The sequence below is a fragment of the Salmo salar genome, chromosome ssa26 (genome assembly GCF_905237065.1).
Source record: "Salmo salar chromosome ssa26, Ssal_v3.1, whole genome shotgun sequence".
Taxonomy (NCBI): Eukaryota; Metazoa; Chordata; class Actinopteri; order Salmoniformes; family Salmonidae; genus Salmo; species Salmo salar.
Genome location: NC_059467.1, coordinates 39280190 through 39301720, shown reverse-complemented (window position 1 = coordinate 39301720; position 21531 = coordinate 39280190). Strand labels below are relative to the sequence as shown.

At 46.8% G+C, this 21531-nt stretch overlaps 1 protein-coding gene and 1 long non-coding RNA gene across 5 annotated transcripts in view; one reads left to right on the top strand and one right to left on the bottom strand.

Annotated features, from left to right (window-relative positions):
• Positions 1-581: 581 nt before the first annotated feature.
• LOC106587724 (mitochondrial inner membrane protease subunit 1) lies at positions 582-21404 on the bottom strand. The gene is made up of 6 exons (XM_014176327.2): positions 21160-21404; positions 7423-7535; positions 7246-7334; positions 6964-7090; positions 1864-1974; positions 582-719 (listed from the first exon to the last, which is right to left on the bottom strand). Exons 2-6 carry the CDS (start codon positions 7525-7527, stop codon positions 648-650), a joined length of 504 nt encoding a protein of 167 aa, XP_014031802.1. The 5' UTR covers positions 7528-7535; positions 21160-21404; the 3' UTR covers positions 582-647.
• LOC106562399 (elongator complex protein 4) overlaps positions 21297-21531 on the top strand; it is a 172333-nt gene continuing 172098 nt past the window's right edge. For 3 of the 4 annotated variants that reach the window (XR_006762278.1, XR_006762277.1, XR_006762279.1), the window contains exon 1: positions 21311-21491. This is a non-coding gene — a long non-coding RNA (elongator complex protein 4). Of the gene's footprint in view, positions 21492-21531 lie in introns of all 4 variants that reach the window. The other variant, XR_006762281.1, reaches the window with a different exon arrangement.

Genomic DNA, 21531 nt, shown 5'->3' with positions numbered 1-21531 from the left:
AGCTTCTTTGATCCTTCTTGATTCCCATTTTCCATGTCTGTCAGGGATGATACATACAGCACGCCCTGCATTGTGGGCCAGTCAATTATACATGTAGAGATTCTAAAAGTAGGGATCTCAGGTCTACAGTGGCAGAAGATGTCAAATCCAGGACAATTCAACTGATTTAAATGAATGGCCTCTACTTCAGGATGCTGGATTTCAGTTATTCACTGTAATCTGATGAGTTAGCTGGGTCAGAGATGATTTCTTCTGTCATCCCAAGAAATTAACTTAGTCCAAAATCATATCAAAGTGGAGCGTGAGAGAAACAACTCTCTCCTTCTCCTCCCTCTCTCCTTCCCTCCTCTACCACTAGCAGCTCCACAGAGGCACAGTTTACCTCCCTCCTCACGTGATGTTGTTCCTACAGAGCAGGGTGCTGCTCCTGCCAACACACTGGAACCCCCAGATCACTATGCCTGGTACGTTATCAACCTGCAGATCAACTATCCATGCATTTTCACATTTGACTCAAACATACCCTACAATTCAACCCAAATGAACTCAAAAATTGTCAGTCAAATTGAGGGACAAAATTCTTAATGATAAATACGCCTTTATTTAGAAAATATTACAAAATGATGCATGTACACAGATCAGTAGACTCAGTCACTCCTTTTTACGACTCGTCCTGTGGGACTTTGGTTGAGGGCACCAACATGATGTAGAGGCCAGAGCTGGAAAGAGAGAAAAACACCAAAACAAACAAAGGAGAAGGAGAAGACAGAAGACGTTGGGTTAATAGGACTCTCATAAAAGAAGAACAAACAACATTTATCCGTTACATAATGTGTTTATCATGACTATTCCAACATCCTCACTTCCTGGATACGCTTGGTAACGTGGATTTTAATGATGTATGCGACTTCATAAAACCGTCGTCAAGTCTCGTCATTGGGCCCCCAGCGGACGGCTGCTGTCCAGTCAAACGGACAGAAGGTTGGCTGACCTGTTTCCAGGGTCATGGTTGCTATGACATCCAGTGACATGACAACACAGCAGAATGGACAGCTAGACAATAGGTTGCCCAGGCCTTGGTCTACGAGACAGATCTGCCTTGAACTTCCAACTTGTTTGAGTGTTTGCATTTACTCAACTTGCCACAGAATGGGGAATAAGGAATATTTGGAATCCAGGCAAAGCACCAGTAAACCTACAATCAATTTCAGTGCAAGGCATTTCATATTTCATCACGGCCATGGGCAAAGTCAAAAGGAGGCTGTGATATCGTAAAAGTGGCACAGATCTCTCTTTATACAGACTAGAGCATTCTACTAACTCTTTATACAGACCAGAGCATTCCACTAACTCTTTACACAGACCAGAGCATTCCACTAACTCTTTACGCAGACCAGACCATTAGACTAACTCTTTATACAGACCATTAGACTAACTCTTTATACAGACCATTAGACTAACTCTTTATACAGACCATTAGACTAACTCTTTATACAGACCATTAGACTAACTCTTTATACAGACCATTAGACTAACTCTTTATACAGACCATTAGACTAACTCTTTATACAGACCATTAGACTAACTCTTTATACAGACCATTAGACTAACTCTTTATACAGACCATTAGACTAACTCTTTATACAGACCATTAGACTAACTCTTTATACAGACCATTAAACTAACTCTTTATACAGACCATTAAACTAACTCTTTATACAGACCATTATACTAACTCTTTATACAGACCATTATACTAACTCTTTATACAGACCATTATACTAACTCTTTATACAGACCATTATACTAACTCTAAAGGTTCAAATGAATGTGAGCCGGGTCGGGCGATGTTGCCCTCCTTACCTTTAAGCAGACACGACCTCGTATCAGGGCATAGGGAACTGGGCCGTAGCTCCTGGAGTCTGTGGAATTCCTAAGATTATCCCCTTCCAGCCACACGTGCCCTTTTGGAACCTAGACACACACCCACGGCAAGACACACACCCACGGCAAGACACACACCCACGGGATGACACGGGAAAAAACACAACGATAGAAAATATTGAATTTGTTCCACGACGACTGCAACAGCCAGCTATACTGTAAACAACACCATTCCCTGACCTAGCTTTTAAACTTTGTTTACATGAAGGAGTGAGACACTACAGAGCTAGCACCCGTCACCCACCATTATGTAAAGAGAGCCCACCTCAGCCGCCTCACCCCCTACCTTCCCTCACCCCAACTGAACATCACCCCCTACCTTCCCTCACCCCAACTGAACATCACCCCCTACCTTCCCTCACCCCAACCCCTGGTCTGTCCTCCTTTAACCCCGGACGGTCATAGGAGCAAGGGGTCATGGGTAACGGGGCAGAGGGATTTAGTGGGACTTCAAAAGGGGCCATTAGGCTGTTGGCTGAGATCTAACCCCCTCTTACCAAGAGAGGGGGGGGAAAGTAGGGGGGGGAAAGTAGGAGCGAGAGAGTGAGCGAGCGAGAGAGCGCGAGAGAGAGAGAGAGAGAGGCCAGGGCTGAAGCTTTTCAGTCAGAATCGTCCACGGGTCTCCACTAGTGAGGCCCGAGCTGCCAGTGGGGCGGCCAATCGGAGCGAGCGCTAATCCACAGTGACACCAATTATGATTAATCTCATCACTTTACTAGAGTAATCTTGTCAAGGCCATAATTAAGTTCCTCGTCCCTCCTATATGTGAAGACAGGATCAACAACACATTATATTGTCATAATGGGCATCACAATCTGCAACTCTATGTTTGTGTTGCCTAACTTTTTAATGGACAAAGTCTTGGGGAGAAAGGAGAGGGAGATGAAATCAGATGAGAATATTATCAGAACAGAGGGTGGGGGGGGAGACACAAACACTGATGTCTTGATTCCAATTGTGCACATCCATCGTATCGCAATCGTCCCAACATCCAGAATCATTATGCAGTATTAACCTATGCATTGTGTTGCGGTTCATATTCCATAGATGAGCTGACACTAATCGTGATGCAGTGACATATTGACCTAACACGAGGTAAACAACTCGGCCCCCGAGAACAACGATGACACAAACGAATGTCACTAAGAGAGTCATCTGAGAAGCATATGTCAGCCTGCTGCATTCCCACCATTACCCCTCAGTAGCATGGCAACATATGGCCGCTCCCAAGGACACGGGAACCAGAGAGGAACGCCGGCGCCATTTGTCATCTGCTGGACCATAAGCCCCTGCTACGCTCCAGCCTCAGCCTCCATCTTAGACTGACTCACTGCCTTTGTCCTGCTCAGAAAGGTCAGAGGTGTGATATCATCAACACCACCCTGTCGGTAGGCACGCTCATCTATGTTTTAGGAGACACAAAAGGGCCGGCTGCTTGAACACAGGTTCAGACTACTTCTGGGTTCAAAGCAGGTTCAAGTCTCCATAGAAACACATGACAATGTCGTTATTGAAAGTGCTTTTTAGTCTAGCAGAAGGTCTAATCTGAGTCCATTACACTGCCTCAAAGTTTAGCAAACACTTTAATACTAGTTAGCATACACTAGTGGTGGTCAAAGTTTAGGGCCCATGGAGTGAAGGTTTGGAGGAACTCTACCTAACTAATCCAACATAAAGGTATAGGTCAACTCTATTCAGGATCTAGACTCCATTCTGTCCACTACTAACAAGGTCAATCAATTTAGATCCATCTGTTGCGGGTCAATCAAGAGTGATCAACAAATACACAGACACACAAACACCAAAGCTCCGATTGATTCGGAGCATCAAACTAATGACCCTGTAGAGAACATTCCACAGGCAGGGCATCGCAAAGTAACTTCTCTGAAATCTAGAGTTAGATTTATTTACCACTAATGAACTGGTAATTAATTGGTTATTGTTAAAAGGCCTGTAAAAGGCCTGTGAAAGCTGATCTGCCATGTGTGGCTCAGTTGGAAGAGCATGGTGCTGGCATCGACAGGGTTGTGGGTTCGATTCCCCGGGCCACCCATATGTTTAAATGTATGCATGCATAACTGTAATCCGCTTTGGATAAAAGCGTCTGCTAAATGCCATATATTATTATTCCAGTATATTATGATGTGGTGAAAGACAGAGGGTTTACACATCACCTTGCAGGTTAACACATGTCAGAAACGTACACTTTATTATGAATGAGAGGGTGTAAAGAGAGGTGAGACTATCATTTGTAGAAACGGACGTCCCTGACGTTCTCCTCTTGAACCCTAACTTAACCAGAGGGTAGAACAAACCTCCCCTTTCATTTTACCTGCACCGGATGTTCAAATGGATCCTTGTTATTACCTAGGGGTATGATATCGGGGTGTGGTTAGAGTGTTGGACTAGTAACCGAAAGGTTGCAAGATCGAATCCCCGAGCTGACAAGGTAAAAATCTGCCGTTCTGCCCCTGAACAAGGCAGTTAACCCACTGTTCCTAGGCTGTCATTGAAAATAAGAATTTGTTCTTAACTGACTTGCCTAGTTAAATAAATCAAAAATACTGGAGGTAGTGGAAGGAGGTAGACATGTTTAAATTCTGTCCCCGTCATAGTTGGTGGAACTCTTCTTCCCTGATTAAACACCTGCAAGCTCACCGCAGGCCATCGTAACCACAGCAGTCTCTGAAAACTCATTTATGGATCACACACCAGTGTTGAGTGAAGGTAGAGAGGAGGATGTCAAGGATAAGCACCTGCATGATTGACAAGCAGAGAAGCAAACACTCCTCATGAACTGTTTACCTACTTCTCCATGACACTAAGCCCTGAGTCTGACATGCCCTCTCCCAACTCCCTACACTGAGTCACCAGAACAGAATGAGAGCGCTCAGTCAAAGCATAATCAACAGGCATTGTTACTTCCCACAACACACTTCCAGCCAGCCCAGTCATCCAGTCAGGCTGTGTGCCCAGCTAGGGTTTAGGGTTGAGTGGCGTATCTTAGCTCAGCCTGGCGGCTATGTTGTGATGGGACTCTGTTCTGAGGGAGTGATGGAACCTGAGGGAGTGATGGAACCTGTTCTGTGGTTGGGTGGTTGAAGGGGTGGGGGCGAGGCTATGTGTACCTGTCAGAGACGTGTCAAGGTGGGAAAGCTGAGCTCACCTGGATAGTGAAGTCTGCCGTTCAACAGCCTGGTCTGGCCTCACCCTGCTCCGCTCATTAAGCTAACATGATTGAGGTACAGTGCTGTTTAATGCCCCACCCTGCTCTGATCATTAGAATAATATCATTGAGGTACAGTGCTGGTTAAGGCCTCACCCTGCTCTGATCATTAGACTAATATCATTGAGGTACAGTGTTTTGTCTAACATGGAGGGAATAGCTTTAGACTCTGAAGGCTCTCTCTCTCACTCCCCCTCTGTCTCTCTCATCTCTCTCAAAGACACCCACCATCATATCATGGATCAAATGTCTGTTGTGACAATGCATCAGACATACTGTAGGAAAGACTCCTAAGAGGTGACAAGCCAATTTGTCCATCTCCTCATCATCAACGTGGGAGGAAAGAACCTGCCTGCCTGTCAGAAGAAAGAGGAGGTGAGGACAGGCTCTCATATAGTACACAAACAAAAACACACACGCCTAACGTCTAGGTGCATGGTGGGATGCCTTATGTCACACAAGGCTTCTATTTCATTAACACCACAACCAACTGTGTTGACAGACATTTTGGTGTGTGTTTTGACGGGGGAAATCCTACAGAGATTGGTCTGGTCTTATTCATTGTTGACCCATGTCTTGCACTGAGACACATTTCAGAGGTACAAATCTGCCATCTTAATTTGACCAGTTTCTCACAGCAGGGAAATAATCCTGCAGTATCAGGAAATGTGAATTATTATGTGGATTATTATTATTATTATGGACATTTTTGTATGGGTTGATACATTTTACGTAAGGGTAAATCAAGTCTGATATTTTAAAGTGTGAATTACAAACATTAGAATACATTTTAAAACTTGAATACACAACATGTATGCATTTTCTGCGACAACAGAGTGATCCAATTAAGAGAGTACATCTGTAGGCTGAGACCTTTGACCAACACATGTGTAGAGATTAAACCTGTTCTGCAGTAACCAGTTCAATATAGCTTTACTGCCTGTGTGTAGAGATGAAACCTGTTCTGCAGTAACCAGTTCAATATAGCTTTACTGCCTGTGTGTAGAGATGAAACCTGTTCTGCAGTAACCAGTTCAATATAGCTTTACTGCCTGTGTGTAGAGATGAAACCTGTTCTGCAGTAACCAGTTCAATATAGCTTTACTGCCTGTGTGTAGAGATGAAACCTGTTCCCAGAGGAAAATTAGTTTCTTTCATTTCCTGGATGACACCAGCACATCCTGTGTGTGGTTACATTCCCCTATACCTCCACTGTTCATGTGAGAGTGTGTGTACACACACACACACACACACAACACACACACCTCAGCCCACCCATCAACCTGTCCACTCGGTTGGCACTAACTCTAACAGGCTTCAGAGAGATTGGTAGGCTGAGCGGTGGCTGAGGGCGGCGTGGCCGGGGGAGAGCAGTAATAAGAATGCAATGACAGTGGTTCCACAACAACCACGGCTCTGAGGAAATGCAGTCGCTGTCAAAGCATGATATTTGGACTGACGACACAAGATGGATGTGCATGGTCTAGAATGTAAACACCCAGAACACACTGGGATTGAGTTGAAGACACAGGGGTTTGGCTACTTATGAAGATGATTTACTGAAATGAGAGACTATCTGAAACACAACATGAAGTGTCTTGACAAGGCTTAATCATTCATCCAGAATGTATTGCTTTACTGGCTCATTTCAAGCCCTCGTCTGAAACTCTTCTCTAGGTTGTTGTTGTAAATGTGCTCTCAATACTCTTACCTGGTAAACTAAAGGTAGAATACTGTACATGTGGCTGAGAGTCCTGGAGAGTCCTGGGGCATGACTGCTGATGAATACTTACGTATTGGTGGGTCTTGAAGATATCCGAGGGGCCACTGGTACAGACTTTGTCTCCCTCCAAACCGATGACTCTTTTACAGACGTTCATATGTGGATCAAACGGACTCTTAGCGATGACTATATCACCACTGAAGACAGAGAAGACAGGATCCATGGGGTGTGATGTCATTGACAGACATTAGGGAGAACATCAAGGGGTTATGGTGCAAAAAGCCACCACTTAGGGTAAGCTACGTTTCGCTTTACCAACTTTGAGAATTTCAAATTGAAAACTAAAACTCACTTCTCGATTCTGCAGAGATGGTGGCTCAAGCGTTCTGAGAAGACAACGTCGTGGCTTGTGATGGTGGGCTCCATAGAAGGACCAGAGCACTGTGGGTAAATTCACAGACATTAACATTGAAGTTGTTACTCGGGAATTCACAGACCATGGCCACAGAGGGAAAAGTATCCTACACACCGCAACAAACTCTCCGATGTACTCAAAGGCACAGTGGGCGATGCAGCCGTACTGGATGGTGTATCCCACGAAGCCCAGGGTCTTCCCCAGCGCACTGCGGAACATCTCACCACCTACAAAAACACAACACACATCATTACAGCGCTTCATTCAGGGGACAGAGAGGTGAGGGGTGGGCTGTCACTGCAGCTAGTCTATTAGCAGCTCTAGGAGCAGTGTGCAGCGGAGACGAGTGTCACACTCCCTGGTGTTTCATTCTCAGGGGCTCTACAGCCTGTTGACACCACAGAACCAGCCTAACCTTAGACCCTGTGTGAGATTGACCAATCGACACCTTGCAGGGGACGGACAAACATACCAGCCTAGCAGCTTCATATGAGCATCAGTCCCTAACACTGCCCTCCCTGCATCAGCCATGCTGACCAGGGTTTTCAGTACAGCTTCATACGAGCATCAGTCCCTAACACTGCCCTCCCTGCATCAGCCATGCTGACCAGGGTCTTCAGTACAGCTTCATACGAGCATCAGTCCTTAACACTGCCCTCCCTGCATCAGCCATGCTGACCAGGGTCTTCAGTACAGCTTCATACGAGCATCAATCCCTAACACTGCCCTCCCTGCATCAGCCATGCTGACCAGGGTTTTCAGTACAGCTTCATACGAGCATCAATCCCTAACACTGCCCTCCCTGCATCAGCCATGCTGACCAGGGTCTTCAGTACAGCTTCATACGAGCATCAATCCCTAACACTGCCCTCCCTGCATCAGCCATGCTGACCAGGGTCTTTAGTACAGCTTCATACGAGCATCAGTCCCTAACACTGCCCTCCCTGCATCAGCCATGCTGACCAGGGTCTTCAGTACAGCTTCATACGAGCATCAATCCCTAACACTGCCCTCCCTGCATCAGCCATGCTGACCAGGGTTTTCAGTACAGCTTCATACGAGCATCAATCCCTAACACTGCCCTCCCTGCATCAGCCATGCTGACCAGGGTCTTCAGTACAGCTTCATACGAGCATCAATCCCTAACACTGCCCTCCCTGCATCAGCCATGCTGACCAGGGTCTTCAGTACAGCTTCATACGAGCATCAATCCCTAACACTGCCCTCCCTGCATCAGCCATGCTGACCAGGGTCTTCAGTACAGCTTCATACGAGCATCAATCCCTAACACTGCCCTCCCTGCATCAGCCATGCTGACCAGGGTCTTCAGTACAGCTTCATACGAGCATCAATCCCTAACACTGCCCTCCCTGCATCAGCCATGCTGACCAGGGTCTTCAGTACAGCTTCATACGAGCATCAATCCCTAACACTGCCCTCCCTGCATCAGCCATGCTGACCAGGGTCTTCAGTACAGCTTCATACGAGCATCAATCCCTAACACTGCCCTCCCTGCATCAGCCATGCTGACCAGGGTCTTCAGTACAGCTTCATACGAGCATCAATCCCTAACACTGCCCTCCCTGCATCAGCCATGCTGACCAGGGTCTTCAGTACAGTTATCCAGTTCTGTGGGAGCCATGGAAATGGAACGAGTAGTCTTTGTTGACTGCCACACACACACACACACACACACACACACACACACACACACACACACACACACACACACACACACACACACACACACACACACACACACACACACACACACACACACACACACACAACAGTGTGTCGTCTGAACAAACACTGCAGCACCACTCAGGGTATTGACTTTTACTCAGAACACAACCTGCCGGATGGGGAGAGAGTGACTCAATCTTTACACACACGGTCAAGACACACACACACACACACACACAAAAAAACTGAAATATAATTTTTTTTCCCCAACGTAAGGGACATTTCAAAGGAAATATCAACTGCATAATAAAAGGTATGGTAGAGATAATACATCTAATGTTTCCCCCCAAAAATATAGCCTTGCTCTAGCCCTGGTGAGAATGACTTCCATATACACTACCATTCAACAGTTTGGGGTCACTTAGAAATGTCCTTGTTTTTGAAAGAAAAGCACAGATACTCAACTAGTCTAAAGAAGGCCAGTTATATTGCTTCTTTAATCAGAACAACAGTTTTCAGCTATGCTAACATAATTGCAAAAGGGTTTTCTAATGATCAATTTGCCTTTTAAAATGATAAACTTGGATTAGCTAACACAACGTGCCATTGGAACACAGGAGTGATGGTTGCTGATAATGGGCCTCTGTACGCCTATGTAGCTATTCCATTAAAAATCGACCGTTTCCAGCTACAATAGTCATTTACAACATTAACAATGTCTACACTGTATTTCTGATCAATTTGATGTTATTTTAATGGACAAAATGTTTTGCTTTTCTTTCAAAAACAAGGACATTTCTAAGTGACCCCACACTTTTGAACGGTAGTGTTGATCCTGATGAAGGGATTACAAAGTAGGCTACACAGCCAGTAGACTATGTGTTCTGCAAAGGGTTTAGAGGTGTTCGTGTTCCGGGGAGGGTTTAGAGGTGTACGTGTTCCGGGGAGGGTTTAGAGGTGTTCGTGTTCCGGGGAGGGTTTAGAGGTGTTCGTGTTCCGGGGAGGGTTTAGAGGTGTTCGTGTTCCGGGGAGGGTTTAGAGGTGTTCGTGTTCCGGGGAGGGTTTAGAGGTGTACGTGTTCCGGGGAGGGTTTAGAGGTGTACGTGTTCCGGGAGGGTTTAGAGGTGTTCGTGTTCCGGGGAGGGTTTAGAGGTGTACGTGTTCCGGGGAGGGTTTAGAGGTGTACGTGTTCCGGGGAGGGTTTAGAGGTGTACGTGTTCCGGGGAGGGTTTAGAGGTGTTCGTGTTCCGGGGAGGGTTTAGAGGTGTTCGTGTTCCGGGGAGGGTTTGGAGGTGTTCGTGTTCCGGGGAGGGTTTAGAGGTGTTCGTGTTCCGGGGAGGGTTTAGAGGTGTACGTGTTCCGGGGAGGGTTTAGAGGTGTACGTGTTCCGGGGAGGGTTTAGAGGTGTACGTGTTCCGGGGAGGGTTTAGAGGTGTTCGTGTTCCGGGGAGGGTTTAGAGGTGTACGTGTTCCGGGGAGGGTTTAGAGGTGTACGTGTTCCGGGGAGGGTTTAGAGGTGTTCGTGTTCCGGGGAGGGTTTAGAGGTGTACGTGTTCCGGGGAGGGTGTAAGAGGTGTACGTGTTCCGGGGAGGGTTTAGAGGTGTACGTGTTCCGGGGAGGGTTTAGAGGTGTTCGTGTTCCGGGGAGGGTTTAGAGGTGTTCGTGTTCGGGGAGGGTTTAGAGGTGTACGTGTTCCGGGGAGGGTTTAGAGGTGTACGTGTTCCGGGAGGGTTTAGAGGTGTTCGTGTTCCGGGAGGGTTTAGAGGTGTACGTGTTCCGGGGAGGGTTTAGAGGTGTTCGTGTTCCGGGGAGGGTTTAGAGGTGTTCGTGTTCCGGGGAGGGTTTAGAGGTGTACGTGTTCCGGGGAGGGTTTAGAGGTGTTCGTGTTCCGGGGAGGGTTTAGAGGTGTACGTGTTCCGGGGAGGGTTTAGAGGTGTTCGTGTTCCGGGGAGGGTTTAGAGGTGTACGTGTTCCGGGGAGGGTTTAGAGGTGTACGTGTTCCGGGAGGGTTTAGAGGTGTAGGCTACTTTATAGAGCATATCACACCTGCCTATATTCAGACACCATACTTTTGGTTTAGGACTCTGTCCTGCAAGACCACCACAGGCTAATGAATTCCTCTCTTTCTCTCTATTCATCCCTCTTTCTCTCCATGTCTCACATCCCACCCATAGCATTATTAACCAAAGCTAGCAGAGCGGAAACCAAAGCCCCAAATCATCAGAGCTCTGGGAATGACTTCCCAAAGATGGACACGGATTAGACCCCCGCATCCTGTACCCCGTCCCTCCCTCTGTCCCCCACAATCCCCAGATCCCCAACAGACCGAGTGTCAGGTGGCTCTCCCTGCGCCCGCGAGAGGCGTTACTCCTAATCCCATTACTCTGTCTTTTCAACACACACACACACACACACACACACACACACACACACACACACACACACACACACACACACACACACACACACACACACACACACACACACACACACACACACACACACACACACACACACACACACACACACAAAATACAAACTGAATCCATATCCTGTTGCTGATATCGCTCATATACCCCTGCCTCTATCCCTACATCCTGCTCATATACCCCTGCCTCTATCCCTACATCCTGCTCATATACCCCTGCCTCTATCCCTACATCCTGCTCATATACCCCTGCCTCTATCCCTACATCCTGGTCATGCTTCATCCCTCCACCCTGACATGTCTTTACCTCTACACTAGGAGTCCTGGAATAATCTGTGGTGAATGTGTGTGTCTCTCGATGTGTGTCACTGTGAAAATATGCTCTTATTGGAGGAAAGAGAAAAGGGTCTGACGAACAGCAGTGAACCCAGTTGTGTGAACTTCTCTGATCATAGCAGCCCCCTGGTCCTACAGGTCAGTCCAGTCCTACTAGGAACCTAGAGTAGAACTGAATCCTACAGGTCAGCCCAGTCCTACTAGGATCCTAGAGTAGAACTGAATCCTACAGGTCAGTCCAGTCCTACTAGGATCCTAGAGTAGAACTGAATCCTACAGGTCAGTCCAGTCCCACTAGGATCCTAGAGTAGAACTGAATCCTACAAGTCAGCCCAGTCCCACTAGGATCCTAGAGTAGAACTGAATCCTACAGGTCAGCCCAGTCCTACTAGGATCCTAGAGTAGAACTGAATCCTACAGGTCAGTCCAGTCCTACTAGGATCCTAGAGTAGAACTGAATCCTACAGGTCAGTCCAGTCCTACTAGGATCCTAGAGTAGAACTGAATCCTACAGGTCAGTCCAGTCCTACTAGGATCCTAGAGTAGAACTGAATCCCACAGGTCAGTCCAGTCCTACTAGGAACCTAGAGTAGAACTGAATCCTACAGGTCAGTCCAGTCCTACTAGGATCCTAGAGTAGAACTGAATCCCACAGGTCAGTCCAGTCCTACTAGGATCCTAGAGTAGAACTGAATCCTACAGGTCAGTCCAGTCCCACTAGGATCCTAGAGTAGAACTGAATCCTACAGGTCAGTCCAGTCCTACCAGGAACCTAGAGTAGAACTGAATCCTACAGGTCAGTCCAGTCCTACTAGGATCCTAGAGTAGAACTGAATCCCACAGGTCAGTCCAGTCCCACTAGGAACCTAGAGTAGAACTGAATCCTACAGGTCAGTCCAGTCCTACCAGGAACCTAGAGTAGAACTGAATCCTACAGGTCAGTCCAGTCCCACAAGGAACCTAGAGTAGAACTGAATCCTACAGGTCAGTCCAGTCCTACCAGGAACCTAGAGTAGAACTGAATCCCACAGGTCAGTCCAGTCCTACTAGGATCCTAGAGTAGAACTGAATCATACAGGTCAGTCCAGTCCTACCAGGAACCTAGAGTAGAACTGAATCCTACAGGTCAGTCCAGTCCTACCAGGAACCTAGAGTAGAACTGAATCCTACAGGTCAGTCCAGTCCTACCAGGAACCTAGAGTAGAACTGAATCCCACAGGTCAGTCCAGTCCTACCAGGAACCTAGAGTAGAAGTGAATCCCACAGGTCAGTCCAGTCCTACTAGGAACCTAGAGTAGAACTGAATCCTACAGGTCAGTCCAGTCCTACTAGGATCCTAGAGTAGAACTGAATCCCACAGGTCAGTCCAGTCCTACTAGGAACCTAGAGTAGAACTGAATCCCACAGGTCAGTCCATTCCTACTAGGATCCTAGAGTAGAACTGAATCCTACAGGTCAGTCCAGTCCCACTAGGAACCTAGAGTAGAACTGAATCCTACAGGTCAGTCCAGTCCTACTAGGAACCTAGAGTAGAACTGAATCCTACAGGTCAGTCCAGTCCTACCAGGAACCTAGAGTAGAACTGAATCCCACAGGTCAGTCCAGTCCTACTAGGATCCTAGAGTAGAACTGAATCCTACAGGTCAGTCCAGTCCCACTAGGATCCTAGAGTAGAACTGAATCCTACAGGTCAGTCCAGTCCTACCAGGAACCTAGAGTAGAACTGAATCCTACAGGTCAGTCCAGTCCTACTAGGATCCTAGAGTAGAACTGAATCCCACAGGTCAGTCCAGTCCCACTAGGAACCTAGAGTAGAACTGAATCCTACAGGTCAGTCCAGTCCTACCAGGAACCTAGAGTAGAACTGAATCCTACAGGTCAGTCCAGTCCCACAAGGAACCTAGAGTAGAACTGAATCCTACAGGTCAGTCCAGTCCTACCAGGAACCTAGAGTAGAACTGAATCCCACAGGTCAGTCCAGTCCTACTAGGATCCTAGAGTAGAACTGAATCATACAGGTCAGTCCAGTCCTACCAGGAACCTAGAGTAGAACTGAATCCTACAGGTCAGTCCAGTCCTACCAGGAACCTAGAGTAGAACTGAATCCTACAGGTCAGTCCAGTCCTACCAGGAACCTAGAGTAGAACTGAATCCCACAGGTCAGTCCAGTCCTACCAGGAACCTAGAGTAGAAGTGAATCCCACAGGTCAGTCCAGTCCTACTAGGAACCTAGAGTAGAACTGAATCCTACAGGTCAGTCCAGTCCTACTAGGATCCTAGAGTAGAACTGAATCCCACAGGTCAGTCCAGTCCTACTAGGAACCTAGAGTAGAACTGAATCCCACAGGTCAGTCCATTCCTACTAGGATCCTAGAGTAGAACTGAATCCTACAGGTCAGTCCAGTCCCACTAGGAACCTAGAGTAGAACTGAATCCTACAGGTCAGTCCAGTCCTACTAGGAACCTAGAGTAGAACTGAATCCTACAGGTCAGTCCAGTCCTACCAGGAACCTAGAGTAGAACTGAATCCTACAGGTCAGTCCAGTCCTACTAGGAACCTAGAGTAGAACTGAATCCCACAGGTCAGTCCATTCCTACTAGGATCCTAGAGTAGAACTGAATCCTACAGGTCAGTCCAGTCCCACTAGGAACCTAGAGTAGAACTGAATCCCACAGGTCAGTCCAGTCCTACTAGGATCCTAGAGTAGAACTGAATCCTACAGGTCAGTCCAGTCCTACTAGGAACCTAGAGTAGAACTGAATCCTACAGGTCAGTCCAGTCCCACTAGGATCCTAGAGTAGAACTGAATCCTACAGGTCAGTCCATTCCTACTAGGATCCTAGAGTAGAACTGAATCCTACAGGTCAGTCCAGTCCTACTAGGATCCTAGAGTAGAACTGAATCCTACAGGTCAGTCCAGTCCTACTAGGATCCTAGAGTAGAACTGAATCCTACAGGTCAGTCCAGTCCTACTAGGATCCTAGAGTAGAACTGAATCCCACAGGTCGGTCCAGTCCTACTAGGAACCTAGAGTAGAACTGAATCCCACAGGTCAGTCCAGTCCTACTAGGAACCTAGAGTAGAACTGAATCCTACAGGTCAGTCCAGTCCCACTAGGAACCTAGAGTAGAACTGAATCCCACAGGTCAGTCCAGTCCTACTAGGATCCTAGAGTAGAACTGAATCCTACAGGTCAGTCCAGTCCTACTAGGAACCTAGAGTAGAACTGAATCCCACAGGTCAGTCCATTCCTACTAGGATCCTAGAGTAGAACTGAATCCTACAGGTCAGTCCAGTCCCACTAGGAACCTAGAGTAGAACTGAATCCTACAGGTCAGTCCAGTCCTACTAGGAACCTAGAGTAGAACTGAATCCCACAGGTCAGTCCAGTCCTACTAGGATCCTAGAGTAGAACTGAATCCCACCACCACAGACTAAATCAAGGGCCTTTACCGAGGGCCCTCTGAACACCTATCATGGAGTATCAAGGATCAGAGAACATTTAGGACTATCACAACCACTCAACATCACACAGCCATATCCCTACAGTATCCCCCAAACCAGTGTACAATCCCCTATATCCTTCATTATCTCTCCATTTCATCCCTCCATTCCGCTGTGCATTCATCATAGGTTGGGATTAGGGTCTTAACATAATAAGATCACACAGCCAGTGACTGATATCAAGAGAGAGGCCACATGCAGCCACCTGGTTTTATCTGGCAGCCTCTGTCACCCATGGGGTGTGTGTGTTACATTACACAAGGAACTCAAATTGGGATTGAGAATGAGTTGAGACACACCACCAGAGACATCTGATAGGATCTCTACCCCCCGATCCCCTGGCTGTGGGTCCAGGACAAACCCCACTGGGCTATCTCCTCCATAATACCCTGCCTGTGTCTTTGGGGTAGCTGTTGACATTCAGCTGGAAATTAAACACTAAGTCTCTGTCTGTTAATCCAGGATTACACACCAAACATGTTCCTGGAAAAACAATGAGTGGTAGCGGCATCTGAGTGGAACCATCTGTGTCAGCCGTCTCCTACAGTCACATGGCTCCCAGAGCCGCCGGCCTCCTACAGTCACAGGCTCCCAGAGCCGCCGGCCTCCTACAGTCACAGGCTCACAGAGCCGCCGGCCTCCTACAGTCACAGGCTCACAGAGCCGCCGGCCTCCTCCAGGCTCACAGACCCGCCGGCCTCCTCCAGGCTCACAGACCCGCCGGCCTCCTCCAGGCTCACAGACCCGCCGGCCTCCTACAGTCACCCGCCGGCCTCCTACAGTCACCCGCCGGCCTCCTACAGTCACCCGCCGGCCTCCTACAGTCACCCGCCGGCCTCCTACAGTCACCCGCCGGCCTCCTACAGTCACCCGCCGGCCTCCTACAGTCACAGGCTCCCAGCGACAGCGGTCGCGCAACTACAGGGGATCCCAAATCCACCAGTCAATAGAAACGCCCCATTGGGTGTCTTTTACCTCTATGATCACTGCCTGGGGGACAACATTCAGACAATAGTTCAGGAATCACAAGCAGCTGAATTTACATTCAACTTAATTACATTTGTCAACTGTATGATTGTCAAGTGTCAACATGGAGCACAGTTCGACACTAAAAACATTCATACACCCAAAACTAGGCCTAAATAGGCCTAGACCAAGGCCTATATCATCATTACCAGTCAGTAAGAAAGGGGCTTCTAACAGAGAGAATAGGGATAACAGAACCAGCTGGCTGAAGCTCTATTTACATGTTGTGTCATTTAGCAGATGTTCTTAACCAGAGCGACTTACAGTAGTGAGTACATAATACATTTACCTACTGGTCCCCCGTGGGAATCCAACCCACAACCCTGTCGTTGCAAGCGCCATGTTCTACCAACTGATCCACACGGGACTGCAGTAGGTTCATTACATTTACATTTTAGTCATTTAGCAGACGCTCTTATCCAGAGCGACTTACAGTAGTGAATGCATACATTTCATACATTATTATTATTTTTTTCCCGTACTGGTCCCCCGTGGGAATCGAACCCACAACCCTGGCGTTGCAAACACCATGCTCTACCAACTGAGCCACACGGGACCCATTGGAATCACTGCCCCTGGTCTCCAAAAGTTATTTTATATAAAAGTCTGTAACGTCTATGTTTTAAATGTATGTCAATTGTAAAGTATTTTTGTCTGTAATGTATTTTTCGTTAGGCCTATGTGTCAGACCCCAGGAAGACTAGCTGTCTCTAATGGGGATCTAATAAAATCACAGAAAAAGGTTCCACTCTACGAAGGCAGTCATTATCAAACATGACCAGTCTATTAGGAGCACAAAGGGAGTCCCAATTCAAACAGCCTACAAGGCCCTTGCTCTCTTTACAAGCCTACATTAGGAAAACATGGGCTGAAAGAGGGCTGGGCCACTGGAGGGCTAAGAGGCTTACAGACCCCATGTCAGAGATGGTGCTTCTCCCTGTGGACCCCAGATGGGGAGGGAATGAATCCCACCTCTGATGTCCCCTCTCTGGGCAGCAGAAGGCAGCGGAAGGGTGGGTGCTAAAGCTCGATTTGATCTTAATGTGAGTTTTAAAGGGGGACTGACCAGGGATCTGTGTGCAACTATCAGCCCAATCAGAGGTAATCCTACTGATTTAGACACGGACACCTGTCTGGGACCGAGAGTGACAGATGCAAAACAAATCACAAGTCACAGCCTTACAATGTAGCCATCTAGCCCCCCTCTCCCCTGTTCCTGAACACAGAGATGATTGAACAGACTGATCTGCACATTGCTCTTTTCATTGTTGCTAGCAGCAACCCAGCCGCCAAACAGCTGAGCAGGGTGCCTATTTGAGGAGTCGGAGGCTTAGAGCCAGCAATCAATGGGTCAGCCCAGAGCAAATAACAGTCTAGTGATATGAATACGACTGCTTTGAATTGAAACGGAGGTGTCTGGGGCTGCTGGGCCCATGTCCCCATACAATGACATGGAATAGAATACTAGTGACTAATCTTTATTGTATTGGCCGCTGGCTGGTGTGTGCGGTGCTGGGCCGGTGTTGAGAGAGTGGACTGATCTTATCAGGGTCTTGTATTGCTTTCACAATTAGGTCGGTGTTCATGCCAATGACTCAGACACCTCAACAGACTAGAACTAGTCATTATAAATGTTTCACTCGGCATCTGTTGGAAATTCAAAGAAAGCCAAAAATTTATACATTTTGAAAAAATTGCTACTGGAAAAAAGTCCTTAAATACAACGTCCTGAAGAAAAACCCTAGCCCCACTAATTGTCCATGAAGACCATTACTTTCCTTTCAATGCTACTCAAACAAACATGGAGTACATTGATGGAGATCTGACTTCCCCTCTAGTCACAGCCATTCTATTCCCTCTCCCAGTGACACACAGCTAGCGCTATAGCGGAATAAGACTGGAGAAACCAGAACAATATACAGCGGAAGAGGCTGACATGTTATGACTGCCTGCATTATATGGCACAATCAGATACACTGATGGATAAAACTGATATAATATAAATAATACACAGGGACGGATGACATTCAAAATGGAGGGAAAGAGATGTTATTTTAGAAATCCTGGCGGTCATGTTGATACTACTGCCACACATTGACCTGTAAGGCCACATACAGTAGGCCCCGGGGTTCAATTGGGAATTTAGACGTGGTGGAATTATTCACTGTTAAAACAGGTTGATTTAGGCCTCCCGAGTGGCGCAGCGGTCTAAGGCAATGCATCGCAGTGCTAGAGGAGTCACTACAGACACGGGTTCGATTCCGGGCTGTATCACAACCGGCCGTGATCAGGAGTCCCATAGGGCGGCACACAATTTGCCCAGTGTCGTCCGGGTTAGGGGAGGGTTTGGCCGGAGGGGGGGGCTTTACTTGGCTCATCGCGCTCTAGCGACTACTTATGGCGGGCCGGGCGCCTACAGGCTGACCTCGGTCGTCAGTTGAACTGTGTTTCCTCCGACACATTGGTGCAGTTTGCGGGCGGGTGTTAAGAAGTGCAGTTTGGCAGGTCATGTTTCGGAGGATGCATGACTCAACCTTCGCCTCCCGAGCCCTTTGGGGAGTTGCAGCGATGAGACAAGATAAAAAGGGGGTAAAAATTAAAATAAAATAATAAAGGGGTGATTTTCCCACTGACACTGTCCTCTCCTACAATTCAATAGTGACGAAACTTGACACTATATCCTAACCCCTGGTAATACCCTTATTATTATACATTAAACAGTCAATTATTTTATCGTTTTCATTTTTAGATGTCTCTTAGATCCAGCTTACCTCTTGTGGGTCTTGCACAATGCCCTGTGTTGTCAGTAGAAGGCCTGGCTATATTCCCCGGGTCTCCTGTCAGCCCATGTTTACCTCAAAGCACTGTCACAACAACAGGACTGCCTCTGCTAAGAGCATTTTGTAAAGTGAGCAGTTGGGCCATCACTTCTAGCCTAGAGCATATCAGCATCCTTACTGAGCTGTAAGTCTCTCTCATCTTAACCCACCACACATACAGCTCCCTATGAGAGGCATGCCTCTTCTCTTGCAGTGCGCATAGAGCTCTCTGGAGTAGGATGAAGTTTCCCATAGACACTGGTCTACAGTTTTACGTTTTCCCTCCTAATGGGTATGGTTACAATTTGGGAAGGTTAGCTGATCCCAGATCGGTGTCTAAGGACAAATTCTACCAGGAGCTACTGTACCTCTGTTTTATAGTATTGGATCTGTGTGACAGGGAAAGTTAGCTGAGACTCAGTCTGTGTTCCCTCTGCAAGGGGTCAGACCCTGACCGGAGATGACTGGAGTCACAGTATGAGAGAGACAGAGGTTAACAAAGACTAGTCTCCTTCATCAGACTGTCCAACAGCTCCTTGTTTTGATAACACTGAGTCTAATTAGGAAAGTAGCTTGAGAGACAAAGACAAAGGCTAATTTGAAGACTAATGTCAATCCCCAAAACTTCAGCTCAAACTGTGGCCGACTGGATACATATAGCGACTCCTCCCAACCCCACCCCTGTCATGCTAGATTTAACCCCTTCCACCCACCGCACACCTGCTCAGCAAATGAGTGTCTAGTCACAGGCATGATTTTTTATGTCATGTAGAATAGGAAATTGTGTCAGTTCTACAAATTAGGCTGCATTTATATGTGTAGACATTGCACCCCACTAATTAAGTCCTGGCATTGCCATGGTTCTGCCCCAAGGTCACATGACCAGAAACGAATCTCATTTGCTGGCTGATGTGGCCCTCTGCTTGCTGCCTACTACAGTATCTTTAAGTAGTAAAGTGGTTGTGAACATGATAAACATAATGTCCAATAGTTCAAATAATCACTTTAAGATTAATAAATGGGGGTATAAGGAAGGTTGTGATGTTACACATGCATGTATTTAACTTCATGTAATTTTAGGTTCTTGACCAAATGGCTGTCCAGGCATCAGTGAGGGTAACCTGGCAAAGGTTTGGAGGGGGAAAATTAAAAAAATAAAAAATAAAAAAATAAATAAAAAAAGAGTAAACTTTACTAGCTTATGTATCACAAAATACTAGTTGGCATGAGGTCTGAAAGGGGGGACTTTTGGTTTGAGGCTTTGAGCAGCCTCTTTAAAATATAGCCAAGATGAAAGATTGATGAAAGATGACAAAAGAGATTCTTTCTGATGATTAGAACAACATGATTGCAACATGCATTTGGCTGATTTCATAACACATATGATAAAACATAGATCTAAATCTTTGTTAGGCTAGATCAGGACTCTCCAACCCTGTTCCTGGAGAGTTACCCTCCTGTAGGTTTTTGTTTCAACCCCAGTTGCAACTAACCTGGTTTATTAAGCAGCCAATTATTAGAATCAGTTGCGCTAAATTAGGGTTGGAGCGAAAACCTACAGGACGTAGTTCTCCCGATACAGGGTTGGAGAGCCCTGGGCTATATGCAATATTTATGCACATCAAATATTATAGATCTATAAAAGCCTATGTTTGAAGGTCATAGCCTGCTACTTTCTAGTCTAGAATAGTCTACATGTGTGTCATTTGAAAGCTAAGTGTCTACCCACATTGCAGACCGATGACCGTATTCCCTAGAATGCAAATGAGCTGGCAGGCTGGGATATTTTATTTAAAATACATTATTGTAACCCTAATCTAAAGATAAACAAAGCTGTAATCGTTTTGTACGGTTGAAGACTGGGCAAAACAAAGGCAACTCACAAACAGAACCCCATCTACATGTTCGAGTTTCCTAACCAGCAGTTTGTTGTAAATCAGAGTTATGTCTTTATTTCACAGAATCGCAGCTTCTTATTCAGCAAAATACGTTCACTAAATGTTAATAGACATTTAAAACATGTATTTGTCTTATTGGATAATCAACTCACCGCTATCCAGCGCCGACAGCTACAGAAGCTGCCCTCACCCAGACGCGCTATCTAACAACCGCTTCTGTGATTGGTAGCGACTGAGCAATCCCAGCTCTGATTGGGTTGATGTAATTCAAAACATCAACATTCGTCACCACGGGGGAAAAAAAGCATGGCGGCCCCCAAGATGAGCATGGGTAAACCTACCGCGGACCGTTTACCGTGCAATACCACCAGTTTTCAGAAGAAATCACGAAGCAAATTAGTTTCAATACCTGGCACAAGACCTTCGATTCAAAATGGGCAACTTATTGTTTCGACTGGTGTCACATCTCTCGACTACGTGATTGGTCAGTCTGCCACGAATGTGTTGACAGCTAGCTAACGCGA

Coding starts and splice junctions, on each gene's coding strand:
- LOC106587724 (XM_014176327.2), bottom strand. CDS start 7,527: ATGTTCCGCAGTGCGCTGGGGAAGACCCTGGGCTTCGTGGGATACACC. Junction 7,091..7,245: donor CATCTCTGCAGAATCGAGAA/GTGAGTTTTAGT, acceptor CTCTGTCTTCAG/TGGTGATATAGTCATCGCTA. Junction 1,975..6,963: donor TCTTCAAGACCCACCAATAC/GTAAGTATTCAT, acceptor GTGTGTGTCTAG/GTTCCAAAAGGGCACGTGTG.